This window comes from Pezoporus flaviventris, unplaced genomic scaffold, assembly GCF_033815535.1.
Source record: "Pezoporus flaviventris isolate CSIRO_AGI_PZ_B2104156 unplaced genomic scaffold, CSIRO_AGI_Pfla_v1 ptg000054l, whole genome shotgun sequence".
Taxonomy (NCBI): Eukaryota; Metazoa; Chordata; class Aves; order Psittaciformes; family Psittacidae; genus Pezoporus; species Pezoporus flaviventris.
In genome coordinates, this window is record NW_026892602.1 from 7558476 (window position 1) to 7580613 (window position 22138).

General features: G+C 39.1%; 1 protein-coding gene across 3 annotated transcripts in view; it reads left to right on the forward strand.

The window, feature by feature from the left end:
* Positions 1–22138, forward strand: part of ZNF536 (zinc finger protein 536) — a 348533-nt gene that overhangs the window by 155126 nt on the left and 171269 nt on the right. For all 3 annotated transcript variants that reach the window (XM_061469112.1, XM_061469110.1, XM_061469113.1), the window contains one exon: positions 10054–12225. In XM_061469112.1, coding sequence (XP_061325096.1) covers positions 10056–12225 — 2170 coding nt within the window. In that variant the 5' untranslated portion in view covers positions 10054–10055. The remainder of the gene's footprint in view (positions 1–10053; positions 12226–22138) is intronic.

Sequence of the window (22138 nt, forward strand, 5' to 3'; positions counted from 1 at the left end):
CTGAAACTGAGGCTTTTCAACATCATCCTTTTCCTGGAAATTAGTATTAAAAATAACTCATTGAAGCCACTTGTATCTAAGAATCACTGTGACTCTCTAAATTATGTCTTGTCTTTTTGCCACCAAGTCCATGTGTTAAAGGGAGGGAAAAAATAAATCTGTTGGGTTGAGAGGACAAGGGAGAGAAGACAGAAAGTGGAGGTAGAAAGGATGAACAGCCAAGAATCTAAGTTATTACAACTCAAAATAACTCTCCATAATATTTTAAACAAAAATTCATATGGTGACAGGTCTGTCATAAGTTACAAAAGCCCAGTCTTTTCAGCAGTCAATTATGTTTGAGAAAAGAAAGCTATCTGGTATACTGGACTAAGCAATGGGAGTCAAGAGTTCTGGACTCTGTCCCTGGCTCCTTTACAGAGGATGAGCCATCTATTTAAGTCAAGATACATGTTGAGCTTTTTCCTAAATGCGATGTGGAAATTATCAGTTTGGGATACTCATTTCTGCAGTGCTGATACTCTGAAAAATTTGGTCCCTTTCCAGCCTTGGTTGCTGTTTGGCTGCCCTGAAACTGGGCAAGTTACTTACAAATTTCTAACTGTTTGCATTTACATTATATTAATATGTTAGCTATTTCTGTGCCCAGCAAAGAAACAAGCAGAAAATGTCTCCTCCTCCTCTCTGACTGTGTTGATCACAGTATGCTTTGGTTACTCACAATGCTGAGAAGCTTTACTGAATACCAGGGTATGAGCTGGTGGGAATCTTTCCTAGATACATATTTTGACCCTTTGTGCTTTTCACATGTATGGGGACTTTTAAAATGTTGGTTTCTCTTGAATATAGTGATCTTGAAAAATGGATTAATTAATCTTACACTATCTCTATATTCTTTCCCCTCCTTTGTTCCAAAGTTCAATGTCATTAAGGGTAGGATAAATGCAGGTGTGTTATATATATGCCTTGACAGTATGCATTGTCACGTGTTTTCTCTTTCATGTGCAACAGCTTACGGAAGGTTTAATGCATTAATCTTTCTTTTTCATTGACCAACATTAATACATTTACTTAGGCACGTAGTTTCCATGTTGATGTCATCGCAGGTAGCCGTATGTTTAGTGATGCATTGCTGTGTCTACTGTCTAACTCAATAGGATGCAATTTGGAGCATCCTTAATTATCCTACAAACCTTTTTTTTTTGTGATAATGAAACCAAATATGGTGTAGACTTGGCTGACATCTCTGTTATATTATTTGTCATACACATATTTCTGTTGCAAATATAAATTGGTTACTACTTTTTCAAAATATGCACTCTATTAATTAAATCTATACTTCAGACATCTTTTTCCCATCCTCCTAAAGCTGTTATAAGTATTCTTGTTTTTCCTTGTTCTGTATGCAGATAGGGTTGGGCAGTGACTCTAATTTGGCAGAAAATAGGCTAACCCTGTGGTCTTTGTTAAGTCCTAAAACTACAGTTGAGTGTGCAGCATCTTTCCAAATAAGTAGGTCTTTTGTTCCACTAGAGAAAATTACTTAAATTGCTAGAAAGTTGTTTTTTTAAAATAAAAGTTTTAACTGTAACCGTCTTTACCTAATAGACCTTGTATTGCAGGGACGTGATTAATGTGAATTAAAGGATCTCTGTGACATAGGACTAAAGGACAGAATTAGTTTGTTGTAGCTGTTGTTGGCAATCCTACTTGTGCCATCTCATTTCTCCCCAAACCACATTTTCTAGCGTTTTGCATAAAGTCTAATTGGACCATATCCTTCTTTTTGAATCTCTCTCTCATCAGGGATGTTCTGTTTATGCATTTTCATTGGGAATGTGTGTCTTTGTCCCTTGAAACCCATCTATTTATTGCAGTGACACCTACTGCTGGGAGAGCTGATCCGCAACAGGATCGGTTACTGTTAAACTTGGCCAACAAGCAGTTCGTTGACTCACCCAGCAGATGTTTCTGTGGCTTAGGTCAAAGGGAACTTATGGACTCGGAGTTTTTTTCCTTTACTCCTAGAATTAAGTGCCAGGAAAGTCAACACTAGGTACAGGCAGTTGACCTGACCAGTAGCAGGAGGAACTGAACCTGGGCCCTGAGGATCTGGAAAGACCAAAGCATTAGTCTGTTGAGCCACTGTGCTGGCAACAGTCCAACACTTTCAGACAACTGACAATCTGATTGCATGCCTGGATTTTGGTAATGATTTTACATACTTATTTGATGATTTGTATCCGAGCTTATGCTTCTGACAGGTGCCCTTGTGAACAAAATCTCTCTGGGCTATTGCATATGAATATTTCACAATCAATCACAGTTTGATCTTTGGGACATATGTGCAGTTGACATTATATTTAGATGTGCACAAAATCTAAGTCTAAGCCTTTATGAAATGAAAATGAAATCATCCACCCAGCATTACTGTTTTGGGTTTAAATTGTTTCGAACTATATTTTGAGTTCTGAGTCTTAACTCTTGCTTGATCTCTTTGCAATTGGTATAGAGGGCCTGAGCCCCTAGTCCTCACCTATATGTAATGCACCACCTTTTATCTGGAATTTGCCTGTGTCAGGAATGCAGGATTAATAGGGTTGGCATTAGGTACATTTTACTATTATACAATGAGTTAGAGTATCAGAAACTTCCAGGGCGGTACAGTGTTTTTAGATGAGAATAGGAGATTCAGAACTCATTTCAAGCTGTAAAAATTACAAAAAATGAAATCATATATATGCTTTGCAGAGTCTTTGAAGCATTTTGTTATTTTATTTGTACTGTGTGGTACTAAAGTGGATCTTTCAAAGCTTAATTTTAAGGTTTCTTCAACCTGACATGGATGCCAGTTAAATTAATTAAAGTGAATGATCAGATAGGATCTACAGGAGATTGATAAAATTGGAGAGAGGTTAATCAGCTGTATACATTCCAATTTACATGAAAATAACAAATTTACTTTTAAAAATGCTGTTTCTAAAGTAACAGAAGCTTTAGTTTAATGAAGCATTCCACAAATCAGGCTCCGTCTGAATTTTGGTATCACTCATATCTTTACTTTGTCACCAGGAGAACACTAGAAAAAGAAAATAAAATGAGAATCAGTGCTTATAAGCTAAAAAATAATGATTCCAGATGCAACCAGTGCCTGGAAAAAAAGCAGGATTTTTTTTCTTTATTTTTTTTTTTTATTTTAATCTATTGAACTTTCAGTACCAATTATTTATCTTTCTCTTCTTTGGATCTGACTTTTTAAGTACATGCAAGTGAAATAGAAGAAGTTACATGCAAAGTATCAATAAATCAAGCAGCTTGTCTGCATTCTTCTAATCTTTTTATTCTAATCTGTGAGTGAGATTTATAAATGACCCCTCCTCTCCTCTCTGCTCATCTTCCCAGACTGTGATCACAAACAGTTCACAGTCCTCCGTGCCATGGGTGCTACCAACCAAAGTCTGTTCTGGTGATTTATCTTCTCCCATAAGTTACAAGCCCAGAACACTGTGCTAGCTAGAAAGTATCATACAGACTAGCAGGTATTTTGGAAAGGAACTGTCTTCTCAGTCCACAGTGACAGCAGTACAGCCTCAGCAAACAATGTTCTGTCTGCTAATGACTTTTGAAACTTCAGAATCCCTCTGCTAACCCTTCTTGAAGACATAAAAACTGTTGTGGAATGAGTTGGCTCTGTTGTTAATCAAGGAGTACTTTGTTTTGGAATCAATAAGCAGCTTGTTTAAATATCAGCCCCACAAAGCAGCTATAGTTCTGTCAAATGCCTTCCCCATCCCCACTGCATGGTCTCGTGGCAGTGGGGTGCTGGGAGATGGGTGTTCATGTGGGACTCCAGCCTGGAGCCAGGGTGCTTGGCTGGGACCATGGAACTGGTCAGCATGGGATCACCAAGCACTTTGTACACACTGTGTTCCAGTGGTGCTTTGCACCAGTTTTCAAGTATTAGAAGCTAGATGTGCTTTGCAATGACTATAAAACTTGAATGTGGTCAAGTGACTAACAATAATGACAATTTACTAAGTTGGCATTAATATTTAAATAAAAGCAAATCAATAGGACACATCACCTGTAGGCCAACACTTGTCTTTTTTTTTTTTTTTTAAGACATTCTGTTACACTCCAGAAATCATATCTCCCTAATACAGTTATACTGTACCCCAGGGAGCAGGACACCTACTTAACCAACAGAAATAAAAAAAGGTAAAGAGAAAAAGAGAGAAAAAGAAAAACTCCAATGGACTCGATGCAGTTACTCTATTTTACATAAGTAAAATGAATCTGCTAATGTTTATTTCATTTTATCAGATTGGATAATGCTGTCTTGGTGGCATTAAACACAGCTGATCTCTCCCCTTCTTTTTCGTGCACACATGTTTTTGTTAAAATTTAACTATTTACATCTATGTCTCTTAGTATTGCCTACAAATCAGTCAAAGAAGAATAGGTCATCTCTTCTGCCCTGCTGTTTATATATTAATCATCTGGCAAATAAACTGCTCAGTATCCTACCCACCTCAGTAATATCTGTGATGTAATTTGTTTGGATGCCCAAATGTCACCAGCGTTGATTGTAAGAGATGAAAAAAATATACTAGCTCAGCACACCAAGCTCTGGGCTAAAATGTAAGCATGAAATCTCTGGTTTATTTTTGTAATAATGTTTACAGCTGTTTAATGACCCTGAAAGGGTTCAGTAGTCTGGTGTTCTGTATTTCTTAACAGGAGTGTATTATGCTTCTAACGGCCTTAGTTAAACTGTTTCAGCAACAACAATAAGAACAATATTTAATAAAAATTCAATATGTATTCTGAAGTTTCTCAGCGATACCTGTTTATGAGTTGCTAAGAGCTGAAGCAGTCCGTTTTGTGGTATTTAGAGTTTGTCACTGGACCACAAGATAATGTAGATATATGTGATTTCTTCTAGCTGGAAAGATAAATACTAGGTCTGTATTCTGAAAGCATATGTAACAGTACGCATAACTCCAACTGCTGAGAGGATCAGGGCCAGAGCAAGCTTGTCGTTTGAACACGTGAGCTTGTAAAGCATTACTTTGCTTACTGAACTGTAAATCTTTTAACTAACCTAATCTAAGCCATAATAACAGCACAACAGTGTTTTTAAAATGAGTGTGAAGGCGGAAGTGCTTTAGTGTGTGTGTCCAGGAGGAATGAACAGGTGTAAACAAGGGCTGAGCTTGGTCCATCTGTTTACAAAGATAGAGGCATGTGTATGCGCATATGTGTACATGTATGTGTGTGTCTGCACATGTTTATGTATGTGTATAGGCACATATTTATGTTTAAACTTTTTTATTCTATTTGACATCTTTCTCCCCCCCCCCCCTCTGTTTCCAGCCAAAGAAAGCTGAGCTTCTCATATTACATTTATGTTGTTGTGATGAGAGGCATTTCTGGTGTCATAATTGGTTTTAAATTCCAGTAATCCATTTCAAATCATGAAATAAAATCTGTGTGTTCAATTGAAATGGCTAAAGACAGAACTTTCGTTATTGGTATCACAGGAAATAGTCTTGAGGGCAAAAGTGTGAGTGAAATCAAAATAACTATTAGTAGCATCAAAGGGACTCAAATGTTTCCCTGTACCTTCATGTAGGAGATGAGAGAATATTTTTATAATACATGCATCCAGTGGTGAATTTCATAAGCTGAGTGCCCTCCTCACAGAAACAGGAGATGCACACCCAGAGCAGCAAATGGCCGTCCTCTGATCTGGTGGTTAGTTTGCTTCTTTCCAAGGGACAGCTTCTGCCCTGCCCTGAACAGTGTAAACATGTAGCAGGGTGCGGACAGGACTCTTCGGCTACCACAGCTAGCTTGGACCAGAGCTGGGGCTTGTCCAGGTTGGGAAGAGCAGCCTGCAAGCATCTCCTGATGCCAACATGCTCTGCACATGTCTCGGATGATGCTGTCTTTACAAAATATTTGAAATAATTAAAGGCCAAAAATTTACTACATCAGTTTCAACAAATATATTTTGACTTTCTTAACAATCTCAACTTTGATTTGCAGTTGATTTTGTAAGCATATGTTAACATGGAGAACACTGTGCTTCTGTTCCCAGTGCGAGTGATGCGAAAATGTTCCATGTTTTCCCTATAAGAAAGATCAGAATAATGAAAATCATGTACTAGGCAATATATTTGAAAATTGAAAGCTGGACATTTTCCTTCCTGTGAAGCATCACAGCAGCACCTCTAAACTGACATTCCCTAGCAAGGGTCCTAGCTGATGGGAAGAAGCTGAGCAATGATCACCATGACGCCAAGGTGCGCACCTTAAAGTGCAAGGCATGAAGCAAGAAGCTCACTGAAGAATGAAAGCCCCTTGCCCCACCTGGTCTAACCATGTCTGGTGATCGATCTAGACAGAGATGATGGATAAAGAGAGAGAGAATGAAACTGCAAATTTTTTTTAGTGAAATTAGGCAAATTAAATTAGGTTATCTAATTCATAGTGGAATGATGGATGAGGAAGGGTTTTATTTATATCTTGCATGTGGATACAATATGAGATTTTGGTAGGTTTTGCTATGAATGGGCTGAAGAATACAGAGAGTCTGATTTACATGAGAGCTGAACAGCAGCAGGGTCCTTGTGTTCCTAAATGCAGTAACTGGTATTTGCAAGAGGAGAAATTCCACATGGCAGTCCTTTGAATGCCATGGTTATACTTCACAATGAAACCAGGTTGGAGTAAAAAAAGAAGAGACAATACAAAGCCAGAGGCAGGATAGGTGCGGCGAGAAGGTGGAGCAGGTTGAGAGTGAGAATACAGACTAAGTAAAGAACTGTAGCCTCTTGAGACTGTGGTAGATGGATCCTAGAAACAGAACAGTTGATCAGAGTATGTGACATTCAGAGGTGGTTATTCCTCACCACACAGAAGCTATGCTGACCTTTCTGCATATTTCATGACAAATGTATAAAATTTCTCATGCCAAGAGAGCAGCATGTGTGGGTTAGGCTCCCCAGACTTGATCCAAAATTATTAATTTTTAAATGAAAAAATATGGATTTGGTCTTCCTCTTGATTTTTTGACTCATCCTATCTGTATTCTACATTATATATGCCTGTATGTTTGTGGGAGACAGAAAATAAAAAATGTTTAGAAAAATTATCATGCTCCAACTACAAATGCTGTTATTACTTTATTAAAGTTATGTTTGAAAAAGAGGCACAGAATAACTTAAAATCTCAACCATAACTCCCTTCCCCCCCTCCAGTCCAAATAACTGTATGTTTGAACTGAAGCTTAGGGTTAAACATCAGAATTAATAAACTCCACTGGGATCTGTCAGCATTTCCAAACTTCGATAGAGCATAAAATGTTAAAATTAACTACCCAAACCTTCCTGAGCATGTAAAGGCACTAGTTCCCATTGAGATCAGCTGAGTAAATGAAATTTAAACTGCATTTTTCAAGCTGTTATAGAATAATGGCAATTCACAAAGACTTTTCTAAACTCTCTTGAATATATGTATGTGTCTGTATATGCATTTTTTGAACCTTTATGTTCTTGTTTGCCAACATGCCTTGTTTAAGGTGGGTGAGAGGAAATAACACCTGTGGTATATGGCATCCAGACAGAAAGTAGATTTGGGGTTTGAGGGTTTTCTGCTGTGGCTTTTTTTCTTTTTCTTTTTTTTTTTTTTTTGTGGCTTTCTTTGGTTTCATTTTGTTTTGTTGTTTGTTTTTTTTAATGAGCATAGATATTCAAAATCTGTCAACTTCAGGCAATGGTAGGCATGAACACTGCAGCTCTCAGATTTCTAGCTAGTCATTTTGAAAATTTGGTTTGTTTCAAAAGTTAAGCAAACTTTCAAAAATTAAAACCAGTATTTTTGTATGTGCCTATGTTCTGAATGGGTGTGGTCTGCTGCACAGAAAACTTTCATGGAAACCAATAATTGTATTTCTTTACTCGATGGCCTACAGTGAGCACCGTGTGTGAACACCTTGGCTTGATTATGTTCCGCTACATTTGGATGTAAGACACTGAAACCTAGACTCAGGTGTGGTCCTATAGCTTATAGGTATAAGTCTATTCCTTTTATATACTTGATCTCATTTATATCTTTATAAATAATAATATTGACAGCATGAAATGAATGGGTCACATGAAATCTGAATCTGAGCACTACTGAAGTTTGAAAAAGATCTGCTTTACATCTGAGCAAAATTCTGTAGCTCACATTCATCTTGAATACACATGAATATGCACTTCCCCCTTCTTACAGGTTCTGTGTTGTATCACAACCTCAGTCATCCTGTTGAGGACCAAAGAGGTCTCTCTTGGAGACCACCCATGCATTTTTTTAGCCCCTGATCCTGCAAATACTTAATCATGTGGGGAACTATGCTTTCAAGAGTGACCCTTTGAAGTCTACTGGGCTACTCCCAGGAGGACAGTTACATGGATTTTAACTACGTGCCAGATTTGGGCCTAAAATTGTCTAGCAAATGACCACTATGAAGCTATGTGAGGAATGGTGTCCACCTGGAGTGTGCCTGTAGGCTTTCTACAAGGCTTAGTCAGTAAATGCTTTTGCCTAAAGACAAACAGAAAGTTGACCAAATTAATTACTCAGAAATGTGTATTTCTTACTGTATTTCTAAAATTACTTAATTCACTAATTTTATTAGTGAATAAAGTGTCAAATTACTCCACTGAACAACACAGATCTTAATTATATTCAAATATAACCTTATAGCATCATATAGTTTTGGAGTTATTAATGTAAAACTTTATATTTTAAATAGAATTTTATAGATATATATATTTGCACATAGTAGAGAAATAGTGAGGATAGAAGATTATTTTGGACAATTATGCAGACTGGAAGAGAGCACTTGTGTTTAACAAACAGCTTTGAATTCCAATTTTCTGCAATATACATAGTGTAGGTACAATTTGTAGTCATTACTGTGTACTAGGAAAGTTATTAAAATTCTTAAACTGATTGAGGCTTTCCACAACACCTTCCCCAGTTTTTAATTGCTTTTATCTAGTTCCATAAGAGAGCCCTTTAAAATAAATCAAAGTGCCTTAAATCACATGTCTTACCCATTGAAGGACAGAAATATTCCTTCTGTAATCTGGCAAGTTTTCCTAAGAACTGAAATCTGAAGGTTCTCAAAAATCAATTAAAAGACTTGGCAGAAGATAATTTATGTGCCTTTTGATGGGTTCAGTTTCAAAATGACAAAATAACAATGTTTCATAGCAGAAGGGTTAAATCTTAATCTCGGAGGTTTAGAAAGCTGCTAGTCGCAGTCTCCTTAAAATTTAATATACCTCGTTAATGCTTACTTGCAAACACTGAAGGATTTTTATGATTATAATCATGTGTTACAGCACCTAGTACTGTTTCTAAGCAGCATACTAATCAGCTTAATGAGATATTACTGCACTTTTTGTTGACTAAAGCAAAATCCCTTTTATTGTTCTAAAGCTTGTCCTTTATTTTTTCCCAAAACATTATCTTGTTTTATTGTACACCAGTAAATATCATACCATCGGTTTTTTGTCAAATCATAAAACTATCTTTCTCATTGTAGAATGTGTAATATATTGAATATGGTTAATGGAACTGAAAGTTACAAATGGATTTCTATTTTGGTTTTTTTTTTTTCTGGCTTTTCTAATGGAAATGGGAGAGATGCACAACAGTTCTTTTTCTATATGTTTAGAAATATAAACTGATGCAGTTTCACAAGACAGACAAGGGAGGTAGTAAAAACCTTTTCCCCTTCCATAAGAATTAGATTTTGAAATTGTAGCATATTTTAAGATAGTAATTAATGGTTACTGGCAAGCATGCAGAATGATGAAGGCACTTGTATGGTCAAAATTGTGTAGCACAGTTGGTACTTAATACACTTTTTATTGTTTTTACACTAATTCCTTTGCATTATTATGAGTAGGTAAAACATAAAATGCAAATTGTACTTCAGTGATTCAATCTTTGTAACTCTCACAGTCTGAATCTAAACTATCTTCTGATTTTCAGAGATGGAAGAAGCTAGTTTGTGCCTTGGTGTTTCTTCAGCTGTGCCAGAAGCTGACGCCCATCTCAACAGCACCATACTCAATGGACAGTATTCAATGAGCCAGAAGCTGCACCAGATCACTTCCCAGCTCAGCCATGCCTTCCCAGAGCTCCAGAACAGGCAGAATCCAGAAGAGAAGGCGTCAGCGCCACTAGAAGACAAAAGCCACATGTCCATAGCAAACCAGCCCATCAGCAGTCAGATGGCTCTGTTGGCCAACCAGCTCAATAGAGAGGTTGATACCAGTTTGAATGGGCGCGTGGACCTGCAGCAGTTCTTGAATGGGCAAAACCTAGGCATTATGTCTCAGATGAGTGATATAGAGGATGATGCCAGGAAAAACAGAAAGTACCCGTGTCCTCTGTGTGGAAAACGCTTTCGCTTTAACAGCATCCTGTCACTACACATGCGAACTCACACTGGAGAGAAACCATTTAAGTGTCCATACTGTGACCACAGAGCAGCTCAGAAGGGCAACCTGAAGATACACCTGCGTACTCATAAGCTTGGAAACCTTGGCAAAGGTCGTGGAAGAGTCCGAGAAGAAAACAGACTTTTACATGAGCTGGAGGAGAGAGCAATTCTTCGGGACAAACAGATGAAGAGCAGCCTCCTGCAGCCACGACCCGACGTGAAAACACAGCAACATGCCCAGCCAATGCCTCTCGCAAACTGCAACTTGTCTGTGCCTGCTAATCACAGCACACCTGATATTTCAAACCCTGTTCCCTCTCCAAAGCCAGTCAGTGTCCAGGAAGAAGTTGTCACTCAGACAGCTGGGTTTAGATGCACATTCTGCAAAGGCAAGTTTAAGAAGCGAGAAGAGCTGGACAGGCACATAAGGATCCTGCACAAGCCCTACAAGTGCACCCTGTGTGACTTTGCTGCCTCGCAGGAAGAGGAGCTGATCAGCCACGTGGAGAAGGCTCACATAACTGCAGAGTCAGCCCAGGGCCAGGGCTCCAATGGGAGTGGGGAGCAGTCTACCAATGAGTTCCGTTGCGAGGTGTGTGGCCAAGTGTTTAGCCAAGCCTGGTTTCTAAAGGGCCACATGAGGAAGCACAAGGATTCCTTTGAACACTGCTGTCAGATCTGCGGGAGGCGATTCAAAGAGCCTTGGTTTCTTAAAAATCACATGAAAGTTCACCTGAATAAGTTATCTGTAAAGAACAAATCTCCTAATGATCCTGAAGTACCTGTTTCTATCAGCAGCATGTCCCAGGAAGCTCATGCAAACCTGTATTCGCGATACCTCTCATGTTTGCAGAGTGGGTTTCTTCCTCCTGACAAAGTGACTTTAAGTGAACAAAATCAAATCTATAACAAAGGAGATATGCCCATAAAGGAGAAAGAAGTGTTGGGGAAGCTTCTTTCACCAATTTCTGGTATTGGCCACAGTATGGCTGAAGGGGATAAACATTCTTTATTGGGCTGTCTCAATCTGGTGCCTCCTCTGAAATCCAGCTGTATAGAAAGGTTACAAGCTGCCGCCAAAGCGGCAGAAATGGATCCAGTAAACAGCTATCAAGCCTGGCAGCTTATGGCAAGGGGAATGGCCATGGAACATGGCTTTTTGTCTAAAGAGCAGCAGATACAGCGCAGCCATGAAGACACTTTGGCAAATGCTGGAGTTATGTTTGATAAGGAGAAGCGAGAGTATGTGTTAGTAGGAGCAGATGGCTCTAAGCAGAAAATGCCTGCTGATTTGGTTCACAGCACTAAAATGGGCAATCAGAGAGACTTGCCAAACAAACTAGACCCTTTAGAAGGCAGTAGAGATTTTTTGTCACATGGTATGAACCAGGGACTCGATTTCAACTTACAAAGTCATGGAAATGTGAAAGAAAAGCCAACTGAATGCCCAGACTGCGGAAGGGTTTTCAGAACCTACCACCAGGTGGTTGTTCACTCCAGGGTCCACAAAAGAGACAGGAAAGGAGAAGATGAAATAATTCAAGGTGGTCTTGATGAGCGACGTGGATCTGGAAGTGACCAAGAGTCTCAGTCTGTCAGCAGGTCAACAACACCAGGGTCCTCTAACATTACTGAAGAAAGTGGAGTAGGTGGGGGTCTCTCGCAGATGGGAAGTGCCCAGGAGGACAGCCCACATCCTTCCTCACCATCCTCTTCAGGTAAGATAACTTCTTCCCTCTCTGCACTGAAATCTTCATAGCTGTATTTGAAATTGCAGCAGCAAAGTAGTTTATGCAGTCTCGTTAGGTCATTTCATAGTGGTCTATAGGGATGTGCTGTTATATGCCTGAACATCCATGTGTGGGTTCCTACAGTGCCTTTGAGGTGAATTCTGGGCTCACCCTTTTCTCCAAAGGTAGGTTTCCCATCCTTTCAGCTATCACCTCTGCCACCCTGCTGACAGCAGCATGCGGGGTCTCAGCAGTCACCAAGAGCAATGTTGCTTCCAGGGCCTCTCCCATTGGGTTTTGGAAGGGCTTTTTTTTTCCCTCATGGTGTCTCTCTTGCAGATCTTTCCACGCCCTTCATGTAAAGGGGTGAGGAAAGACGCCTTCTTTGAGCCATAGTTCAAAGAGCTAGGATTAAAAACAGCATGTTGGCCAAAGTTTCTGATTGCCCTTATTCCCACAGCTGTATCAGTTACTTAGCTGAGATATGTACCTGGTGACTGGGCTGATTCAAAATATAAGTTACTAACTTACTATAATCTTTCATCTTTTTTTTTCACATTTTAACATGTATGAAGCTTTCTGCTTAGTTCTCATATATTTGAAAGTACAAGGAAAATAGAAATTGAACTGAAACATTTTAATTGCATTGTATGTCATGTTAACTTGCTGTGTATAAGATAGCAAAACAGATGATATTTCATTGGTGATGTTTATAAAATATTGAGCTTCCTGGTACAATTTTTAAAGTTACTAGCCTATGACTGCTGAAATAAAATCTTCAAATAATAACAGGTAAGATTTCTGGCCTCATGTATATTTCCAAAGTCATTTGGTAATGGATAGTAAATTGAAAGTTATATCTTCAGCGCTTTATAAAGAAAGCACCTCACTAATACTGTAATCATTCCTCAAGCCTAACAACAGAGGAAATCATGCCATAACAAATACTCTGTTACTAATGGCAACATTGATTTCTGCAATCAGCCATTAAGTCTAGAAAATGAAAGACAGTTTGAGGTACCTTAAGGCATTACATTGCCCACTGTTAAAGAGCTGGTAGCAGGCTGTTGAGGGTAATTCTTTTCAGTCCCCCCTCCCATCCCGTCCCGTTCCTCCCCCCCCCCCCCCCCCCAGTTTCAATAAATATTTTAGTATTGGAAGCAATTCACTGTCACAGTTATTAAGTATATGCTAGTTTATTTTTGTTGTTCTTGTCATGCTCCAGTATACTCTACTTCTGAGGCCAAATTAATATAAAAATAAAGTGTTAGTTTGCTGGCTTATTACAAACCAGTAAAGAAATTGTTAAGACACATAAATCTGCACTCCACATTCCACAGATTCCTATAGTACTTAATGCTGTTGTTTTACCCATGAAACACACTGTCTACTCTTAAGTCACAGCCCTGCGTACAATTTAGTACTGGTGGAGACACATTTGAAAAATTCCATGTAGGAACAAGGGTAACAGGCGAGAGCTAATTTCATACTATATATAGTTGTTGAGATTGTTTTAAGAGGATTGAAAATATGTCAGGGATGAAGAAGATTATTTTCTAACTTTCACTTTTAAAAATCCTGCACATTGAGAGGGCGGGAGGTACTGGGGGGTGGACTGCTCCTCTTTAATATAGAAAGCATCACTTTTGTTTGGCAATGCCATAGAGGGATCAGAAAGAAAAGATCCTGAAACTCTAAATTCTGTCCGAAGACTTCCAGGGCTGTCTGGAAAAGTTTGAGAGAAAGAGAGCCCCAGAGTCTTGATAGAGATTGAAGAGGATTCAAACACTGCATGTGAAAGTTGGTGTAGTAATGACTGCCCTGAAAACTTTAATTCCAAGTGTACTGGTTCATTAAGTGTATTGTTGTGGGAAGTTTTTCCTGTCTTCAAAGGCAAAAGATTCCCCCGCAGTGTTGTTCTTTCTTTGGCCACTAATTTAAAATTATTTTGAACTTAAATGGCAATTTTCATTTTCACACCTGATGCATTTATATCAAAGCATATGAAAATACGTGGAGTATCAAAGCAAAATATATGGAATAACAGTCACTAGAAGCACGTTCTTTATTACTGACCTTTTATATTAATATCTGATTATCTCCTTTTGTCTATTACTAGTAAATCTAGGAAGTCTCTCAGTGTCATGCATCCTATCAGAGAAAGTGTGCATGTTTTTATAACTTCTTAATCAGATGAAAGAAAGAGGGTATTGAATTTCACCAGAACAAAATCTAAGTATTCCTTAGTACTTTAAAATTAAATTTTACTGCCAGGTTGCTGTGGAACTTTTCATCAGTATGAAGTGTGTATTTTATTGCTACCTGTGAAAAATAAACCAGTAGAATATAAAGAAATCAGAATTTTTGCGCAGGGGAGAATTAAGTAGTCATTGAGTCTTCTATTAAGAAATTACCGCAAAACACAGTTTCACAAATTTCTCAGACTGCATAACAATGTCTCAAAACTTAATTTGCATCACTTGATCCTTTTTTGTTGAAAACTGGGTCAGTAGGGCCTGAGAAACTATTTTTTCAGATCTTAACCAATGAATTCTTCTTTATAAATTGGTGCTCTTAACATGATAGTAGTTCTGAATTCATCATAAAAACCTTTTTACACAGTGCCTCTTAGAACAGATCTCCAGAAGAAGGCTTACAATGAGTGGCAGAGAAGGCTTTGTTATCTGATGTAATTCTTTGCAAAGGAGGATTGGGAATGGAGTGCCTGTTTAAAACTGTCTAGCTCAGGCTGAGAAGAAGAAAGGGTCAAGTTTGCAATCAAACAGTTATTGCAGAGATGTGTGACTGTCACTGGCTGGGCTAATGTGGTATGCAGCTGTTTGTTATGTGAGTAAAAGAATGTTTGAATCAGTGAACATGTGAAAATGACTCCAGTGAACCAGAAAATGTGTTTGTTCTTTAGCTCTCCAAACTGCTGAGAACTAAGCTTAAGATCAACTGCTAAAACTAGGACCTTTGACAAATTGAGAGGTCATATTTTTTAACAGAAATGAACGAAACTAGTCACACAGATCATTTCCCTCTGTTTTTCACTGTTTTATCTTGTTTTTTGTTTACTTTTGTGTGAAATTATGAGAGTCAAATAAATGTCATTTCTGTCTCCACATAGAAAACAAAGAGAAACCATTGTAAAAATATGTGCTTCTGCACTCTTCCTGATGCAGACAGTGTTGTGGATGGGGAGATGCTGTTGGGTTGGTTCTTGTCTAACTGCAGGCACCCTTCTGTAATTAATTTTGCAGCATTACAGCAGAAATGAAGTAAAGCAGGGCCAGATGTCCAGTCTTACTTCTAGTCCTCTTATTTTAAAAAAAAGTTGTATTTGTACCAGTTTTGCTTAGGAATTAATGCTTAGAATAATTAAAACTTAATGTGGGAAGAAATTATACTGTTCATTGTATCCAGCAGGGTAGTACCTTCTGCATTTTCCTGTAATTTTGGTGTGGGGATAATTGAAGTCTTGATAGTATGAAGGGGGTAATTGAATGCACTGACCCTCCAGTTCATTAAATAAAGTAGGCCAAGTTCCATGATCAATGGAAAGCATGGGGACTAAAAAAAAAAAAAAGAAAATAAAATACTGTTAGATATAACCACTTATTCTTGTATGCAGCATTTCATGTGGACTTTGGCCTAGTTTGTTTGATCAGCTGTTTTGGAATCTTTCAGGCATCTTTTGGGTGTTAAAATGAGTTTTTTTTGGTAGAAAAGCTTTAGGTATTAGATAGAGTTTCAGCCCATATTTATGTCCTCTGACAGAACACATAAAAAGCTTTTGTAGTGGCCATCATTGCACAGACATAGGAAAGACAGTGATATGATACTCTTTTGCTTTGTCTGTCTTTTTCTTTCTTTCTCTCTTTCTTTTTTGCTTTACTTTCTTCTCCTTTTCTTTTTCTTTTTTTTTTTTTCTTCTTTCTCTTCCTTTTTCAGTGATAGCCATCATCTGCTCATTGTGAACAAAACAGCAAAAAATTTAAGTCTGAGGATTAAGATCTTTATTTTTTTGCTTGTGCATTCCAATTGTTCTTAAAATATTTGGCAATGTCAATTAGTAACTGAGCAGAGTTAGCTGATGAACACAATTTTCCACTAGACTGAGCACCCTATTGTTGTCGAGCTAACAGCAGATTTCTGAGGTCATTATCATTCCCTGGTAGCTTGGCCCAGCTGCTTCATGCTGCAAAAGCCAAACTTCAGACTGGAGCGGTGGGATGGCATGCAGCAACAGGGGGCTGCGGGGGGGGGGGGGGGGGGGGGGGGGGCGGCTGCGGCGTGCACAGTGAGGCTGTGGTAAGGCATTAGAAACTGAGGAAAGAGAAAGTAAAAGTTTCTAGGTGTTTCCAGGGAAATCTGCTTTCCAGCCTGGCTTCCTGCTCCCTTTCAGCCTCCCTCTCTACCTCAAGGATTGGTTTAATCTCTCCACTTGGACAACTGTGAAAACAACAGGAAAACATAATTTCTGTCACTAGTCAGTTCCTAAAGGGGGACTTCAACTAGCCCACTGCCTTGACGTTTCCTTGGGCAGGTGTTATGTTTTGCTTTGCTTTGGTTTGCCACGCAGGGACATGGGGAGAGGTAGGGGAAACACTTGTTTTTTTTTCCTCTGCTGGGTGAAGATATTTTACCTTATAAAATAGCTGCAAATATGGAGCTTGAGAACTGCAGGCAGCTAGCACTGCTTTGGCAAGTTGTCAGTCCTGGAGGATCGCACACAGAACTTTCATTGTGGAAATGCTATTTAATATAGGTGGTTTTGCTTTCTGCCTTATTTCCTTTTTTTCTTTTCTCTTGTTGTCTTTGCTGGCCTCATTTGGTATCAGGTTCAGCGAGATGCAAAGCCACACTTTTTTAAAGCTCAGCTGTTATAACTGAGCGCCATATGCAGCCTTTCAATCCCTGATATGGAATACTGTACATGCTGCTCCATGTTTGTAAGAGATTTACAGGAGCTTGAGTTGTGTGTATTAAAGCTGTGTACATCTAGACATTTGGGAAAGTGCTTACAGCAAAGCTGCTGCGGGCGCAGGCCTATACTAATAACCTGGCAAAGAGTCAGCTTTTACTCTTACATAATGCCTTAAATTGCCATCTATGTTGAAAGGTCAGGGTTTACTTGTGGGGATCATCATGGTGGTCCCAAATCTGTTTTGTTTCTTCCCCCCCCCCTTTTTCTTTTTTTTTTTCACACTGGCTTAATTGCAGACTCATTTCCTTTGCTTCAAGACATAAAGAGCAACTCTAAGAGGCTTATTTTACAAGTAGAAACACTATAGCTAAGTATCTTTAGTAATGTTTTGACATTATAACATTAATTAATGATGTTTGATGGGCTAGGTTTCATTTATAGGTGCATTGCTGTACATCTAGGATCAATACCACTAACACTACTGAAATAGTAGAAATAGCCCAGCACTGCTACTGTCAATCTGTACTCCAGGATGTGTAACAGCTGCAAAAGGGGCACTGTAGTAAAAAAATAAGAAAACACCTCCCCGTTGTGTCTTTGCAAAGCAAGTGCTTTATGACCTCTGGAGAGGGACACGGCGAATGTTCTACAAGGCAGATGTACAAGTCCTGTCATGAAGGGAAGACCAGAGACTGCTTTTCTTTGCTGTGTCTTGTGACATATTCAAGTAATGCGGTCTGTTGGTACTGAGAATGTGATAAAAAAAAAGTAGTTTTAGTTGATAAGAAAAAAGCCTAAGCCTAAGTTTTGTGTTTAGCCCTCAGTCTCTGATGTATCTGCGTGCAAATAGGTAAGGAAGACTTTAAAGGATGGCATGAGATGATATATTTATTATCAGGACAGCTCTTGGCTACATTGAAGGGGTGTTTGTTTTAATTTGAAAATTAAATAATGAATTTAGAGGTTCAGTGTAAATAAGACCCCAGATGTGAACTTCTTCCAAACTCTCCAGTTCTCCTCTGTTTCACTGGTCTCAAAGTGTTTCTGCGGTGTTTCAGTATCATTTACAGGTTGTGTCTTCTCATTTGTTGAGCCACTCTCACAGGTTACAGGCGCACCATTAAGTTGTTATGGTGGGATCTAACACGGCATGGTGAAACCTGAAATCCAGCCCAACCCAGTGTTGCCTTTCCAGGAAGTCTGGCACTGATTTGGGAATCTGAATGCCACTGTTTCTCCTAAGCCTGCCTTTGTGCCCTAGTATCACCCCCCAAGTTAGCATACAAACTCACAAGTCTTGGGAGAAGATCCACATTTCTCAGAAATACTGACTAAAGAATAGGATTTTTGATCGTGAAGTCCTGAATCATTTTGGCAAAGCACATTGTCCATCTTCTTGGTGAAACAGTAGGTGAATATGGAGAAAGAAATTGGCATCCCTGTTGGCTTCAATTGCTGTCACTGGGCAGAGTTTGTGTTTCATTGTTTTCTCATTGTTTCCCAAAGTGCTGCTCATCCCTGAGTGAAAAACAGGGATGTGAATTCTGACCTTTTTCATGTTTACGTGATAGCTGCATCTGAGGGTGTTTTTGAGTACCTGTGGCAGGGCCATTGCTGTCAGTCAGTTTGTACCTGCATCAGCTGGCAATGCTCAAGGGGAGTTTAAGAAGCCTTTGACTAACACTGTTCCCAACTGTGGAAACTTCACCCTTGTCCCTGGCAAACCCACCCTGAGCTTTTGGCATCTTCTCTAGTCATGGCTTCATCTGTTTGACTGCACCAACTTAATGCTCTTCTTTCTTATATGAAAATGAAATTTCCCTACTTGTACGTTCAAAGATTTTACTACCTAGGCTAGCTGTAGTTTAAATAGTCTCAGCATTTATTAGAGAGTTACTTTGGGATCAAAATAAAATCCAGGAGCTTGGCTGCACTTTCCCAGGCTAGCATATAAGTGAGTATTATCAAAAGTGAGGGGGAAGAAGAGGGGGAAGGAAACATTAGGCAGAGGTCCAAGAATAGGCTGAAATACCAGCCTGGTATTTTCTGTTTATGCACCATGATCACGCAGAGCATGACATTCCTAGGAGCTCAGTCATGGACAGCCTAAGTCCCTGAAGGACCAGAAGGCCTCAGATACTGCAGGTCCACCTGAGGCATGCAGCCAACATTGTGAATTCCTAGGGTGGGCTCTGGCAGGGTCCCAGGCCCTCCAGGGGCAGGTCCCAGAGCTTCCCCACCTGCATTCTTCACCCCAGAGAAGGTCAGAAGGAAGGCATGGAGTCTTGCTGGGTGGAAACAAGCTGTAGTGGGGTCTTACCAGAAACCAGCTTTGGTGAGCACAGCTGTCCCACAGTGCCAGCATGGCCTCTGAAGGATTTTCCTCCTCGCTCTTTTTCTTCGTTCCGTGGTGGCAGTATTCATCCCTAATGATGCTCCTTTATCTTCTGCTATAAAACACACCCAGTATTTCTAGACTGTTTTCCACTTCTTCCCAGATTATTTGTTCCCTAAACTTTCCTTGACATCTAGCATGAACAGAGACTTCGAGAGTGCACAGGGGAGCAGCCATGCTTTGGGCCTTGTTTAAATACTAAACTAAAGAGTAGAACAGGACTTCTGGGCCATGTCTGTGATATTGAGCTCATTTCCGACCTTCCTAAAGCAACAGAGATTCTGCAGCGTTAAGGTTAGGGATCTCCCTAGTTAGAAAATTTACAAAATATATGATAGAGTTATCTCTACTTTTTTTCAGATGTGCTTTGTAAGGATGGCTGTAAGTGGGATTGATATAATGGTCCTTCTGTTAGCTGTGATTCCTGCTCATTTGTGTCTTGTGTTCTAGCTGTGTTTTCCTCACGCGTCTCTTTTTAGGTGTCTTCATTAGGTTTTTAGGAATGCCTTAGCACATATATCATTGGCTAATGTAATTGAAAACTGATCTACCAACATCTTATCTAACACTGAGGTAGGGAAGTAGGCTATTTATCAAAGACTGCATAATTTTCCCTTTTAATGATCTAACAAAGCTATTCAGAGAAGGATAGAAGCAAATCTGAAAAGACTTTCTGAAATGTCTTAACCATCCTTCTTAAGTACTTCACACTTTCCTGGTAGATTTATGGAATACCAGCTATGCTCTGACTGAGACCAAAAGGGGATTCAAAGATTTCTGTGAACAAAAGAAAAGCAAGCAGCCATTTTTCATCATTTGGAGAGAATTCAAGGAAAGAAGAGTACATCTTTGATTTTGATTATTAACTGGAAATAGATGGGCATGTAAGAATTCCATGTATGTAAAGAGAAAAAATTACAGAAGTGGAAGTTGACAGTTACTGCTCTTTTGTATATTCTAGTGCTTTTATTTTAATCTTATGGACACAGATGTGTGATTTTATCTGTCTGCATGTGCATCCTTGATCAAGTAAATATTTATTATGATTAATATTTTCCATGTTATTACTGCCACTAAGAAAGTAGGCAGTGAGGTCTTGAAGGGGAGGAGTTTGACTATCAAGTATTCTATTATTCTATAATATTATTTGTTTTCTTAAAATAATTATGATGCCAGAACCGTGGAGAACGTTAAGTCAACATGCAGCCACTTTCAGCACACAATGGTATCAGGCTCATCACAGTTATTTCCTATTCTGTGTAGAAAAAATACTATGGTTGCTCAGATGCTACTGTCTAGTAACTGTGTAAATGGTGACTTCATGATGGTGACCACTATAGTATAATTATAATGAACTTTCTTTGTAAGAGATGTAAGGGCTGGAAGTGGACGTTACTGAAAAAGGCAAGCATTAGTAGAGGGCAAATACAGACCACTTTATATTACTGTTTCTTTGGCTGTTTGCTGTTTGAATCCATGTTTGTTACTCATCTACCAAAACATCATAGGTACTATCTTATATGTTAAAGCTCAACACAGCAAGTCTGTCTGTACTAAAGAAAGTGTCTGATGGCACGGTTGTGCTGCCTTTCCTGCTCTACACTCAACCTTCATGTGGACCACAGGTTGAGTACTTGGGGAGACAAATTGAAGTCAGTGAGGCTGCTGAAATAACACCAAGGAATACTCTCTGTTTCTTTTGCACTGAAAGAACTGTGAAAAGACCTGGAACTCCGTTTATGGCAGCCAGAACTGAAGAACTCACAGCTGTGGGCACAATCGATGCCCATCAATTACCAGCCATTCTCCTCCCAGCAACCCTGTGGTGAATAGCAATTTTTTGCAAACATATCTTAGTGTAAGAAAGGATGCACAGTAGTGACCCTGGTGAAGGTTCTCAGTTTGCTGAGGAGAGTGATTAATATCAGAATTAGACATGCTGCAGATACCTTGGGTTTTTTATGTGCAGCAGCACTGAAGTGATCTCATCAACTATCTGAACATTCAGCAAGTCCAAAATCAAACGCTTGTGTGTCAGATATACACAGCTGTATTTGTACTGTTGCTCTATCTAAAGAACATGCCAATTGCTTTACTTAGAGTGAGTTGAGAGAGAAACTCATTACTAAGAACATGTATAGCATTATCAATGAAAAACATTATTGTTCTTTTCCTCAGTGGCTTTAGTGTCCTTGCTTTTCCTTTCATAGGAGTCTGTGGTAATATATCTTCAGACAATGTGGGGCTGATTCACTACTCCCATGCACAGTGTGTCATCATTTACACCTCTGCACAGTGAGTGGGACACAAATACCCATTAGAAAGTAGCACTTTGTGCTAGTTTACTTGTGTTTTGCAAAACCATAAATGATTCTGCAAAGCAATCTGATTGTGTAGGGTACTGTTTTTACTTTATTTCTCCCTAAAAGTATATGAAATGCACTTTTATCAATCAAACCTGAGCAGAGATGAATATAGCAAAGTTAATTTTTTTTTTTACAGCAAAAGAAGGATGTGCAGCTGTACAGTCAGGTATCACAGTTAGAAAGTCAGTGAGTGTGTCCTCTTCCAGTGAT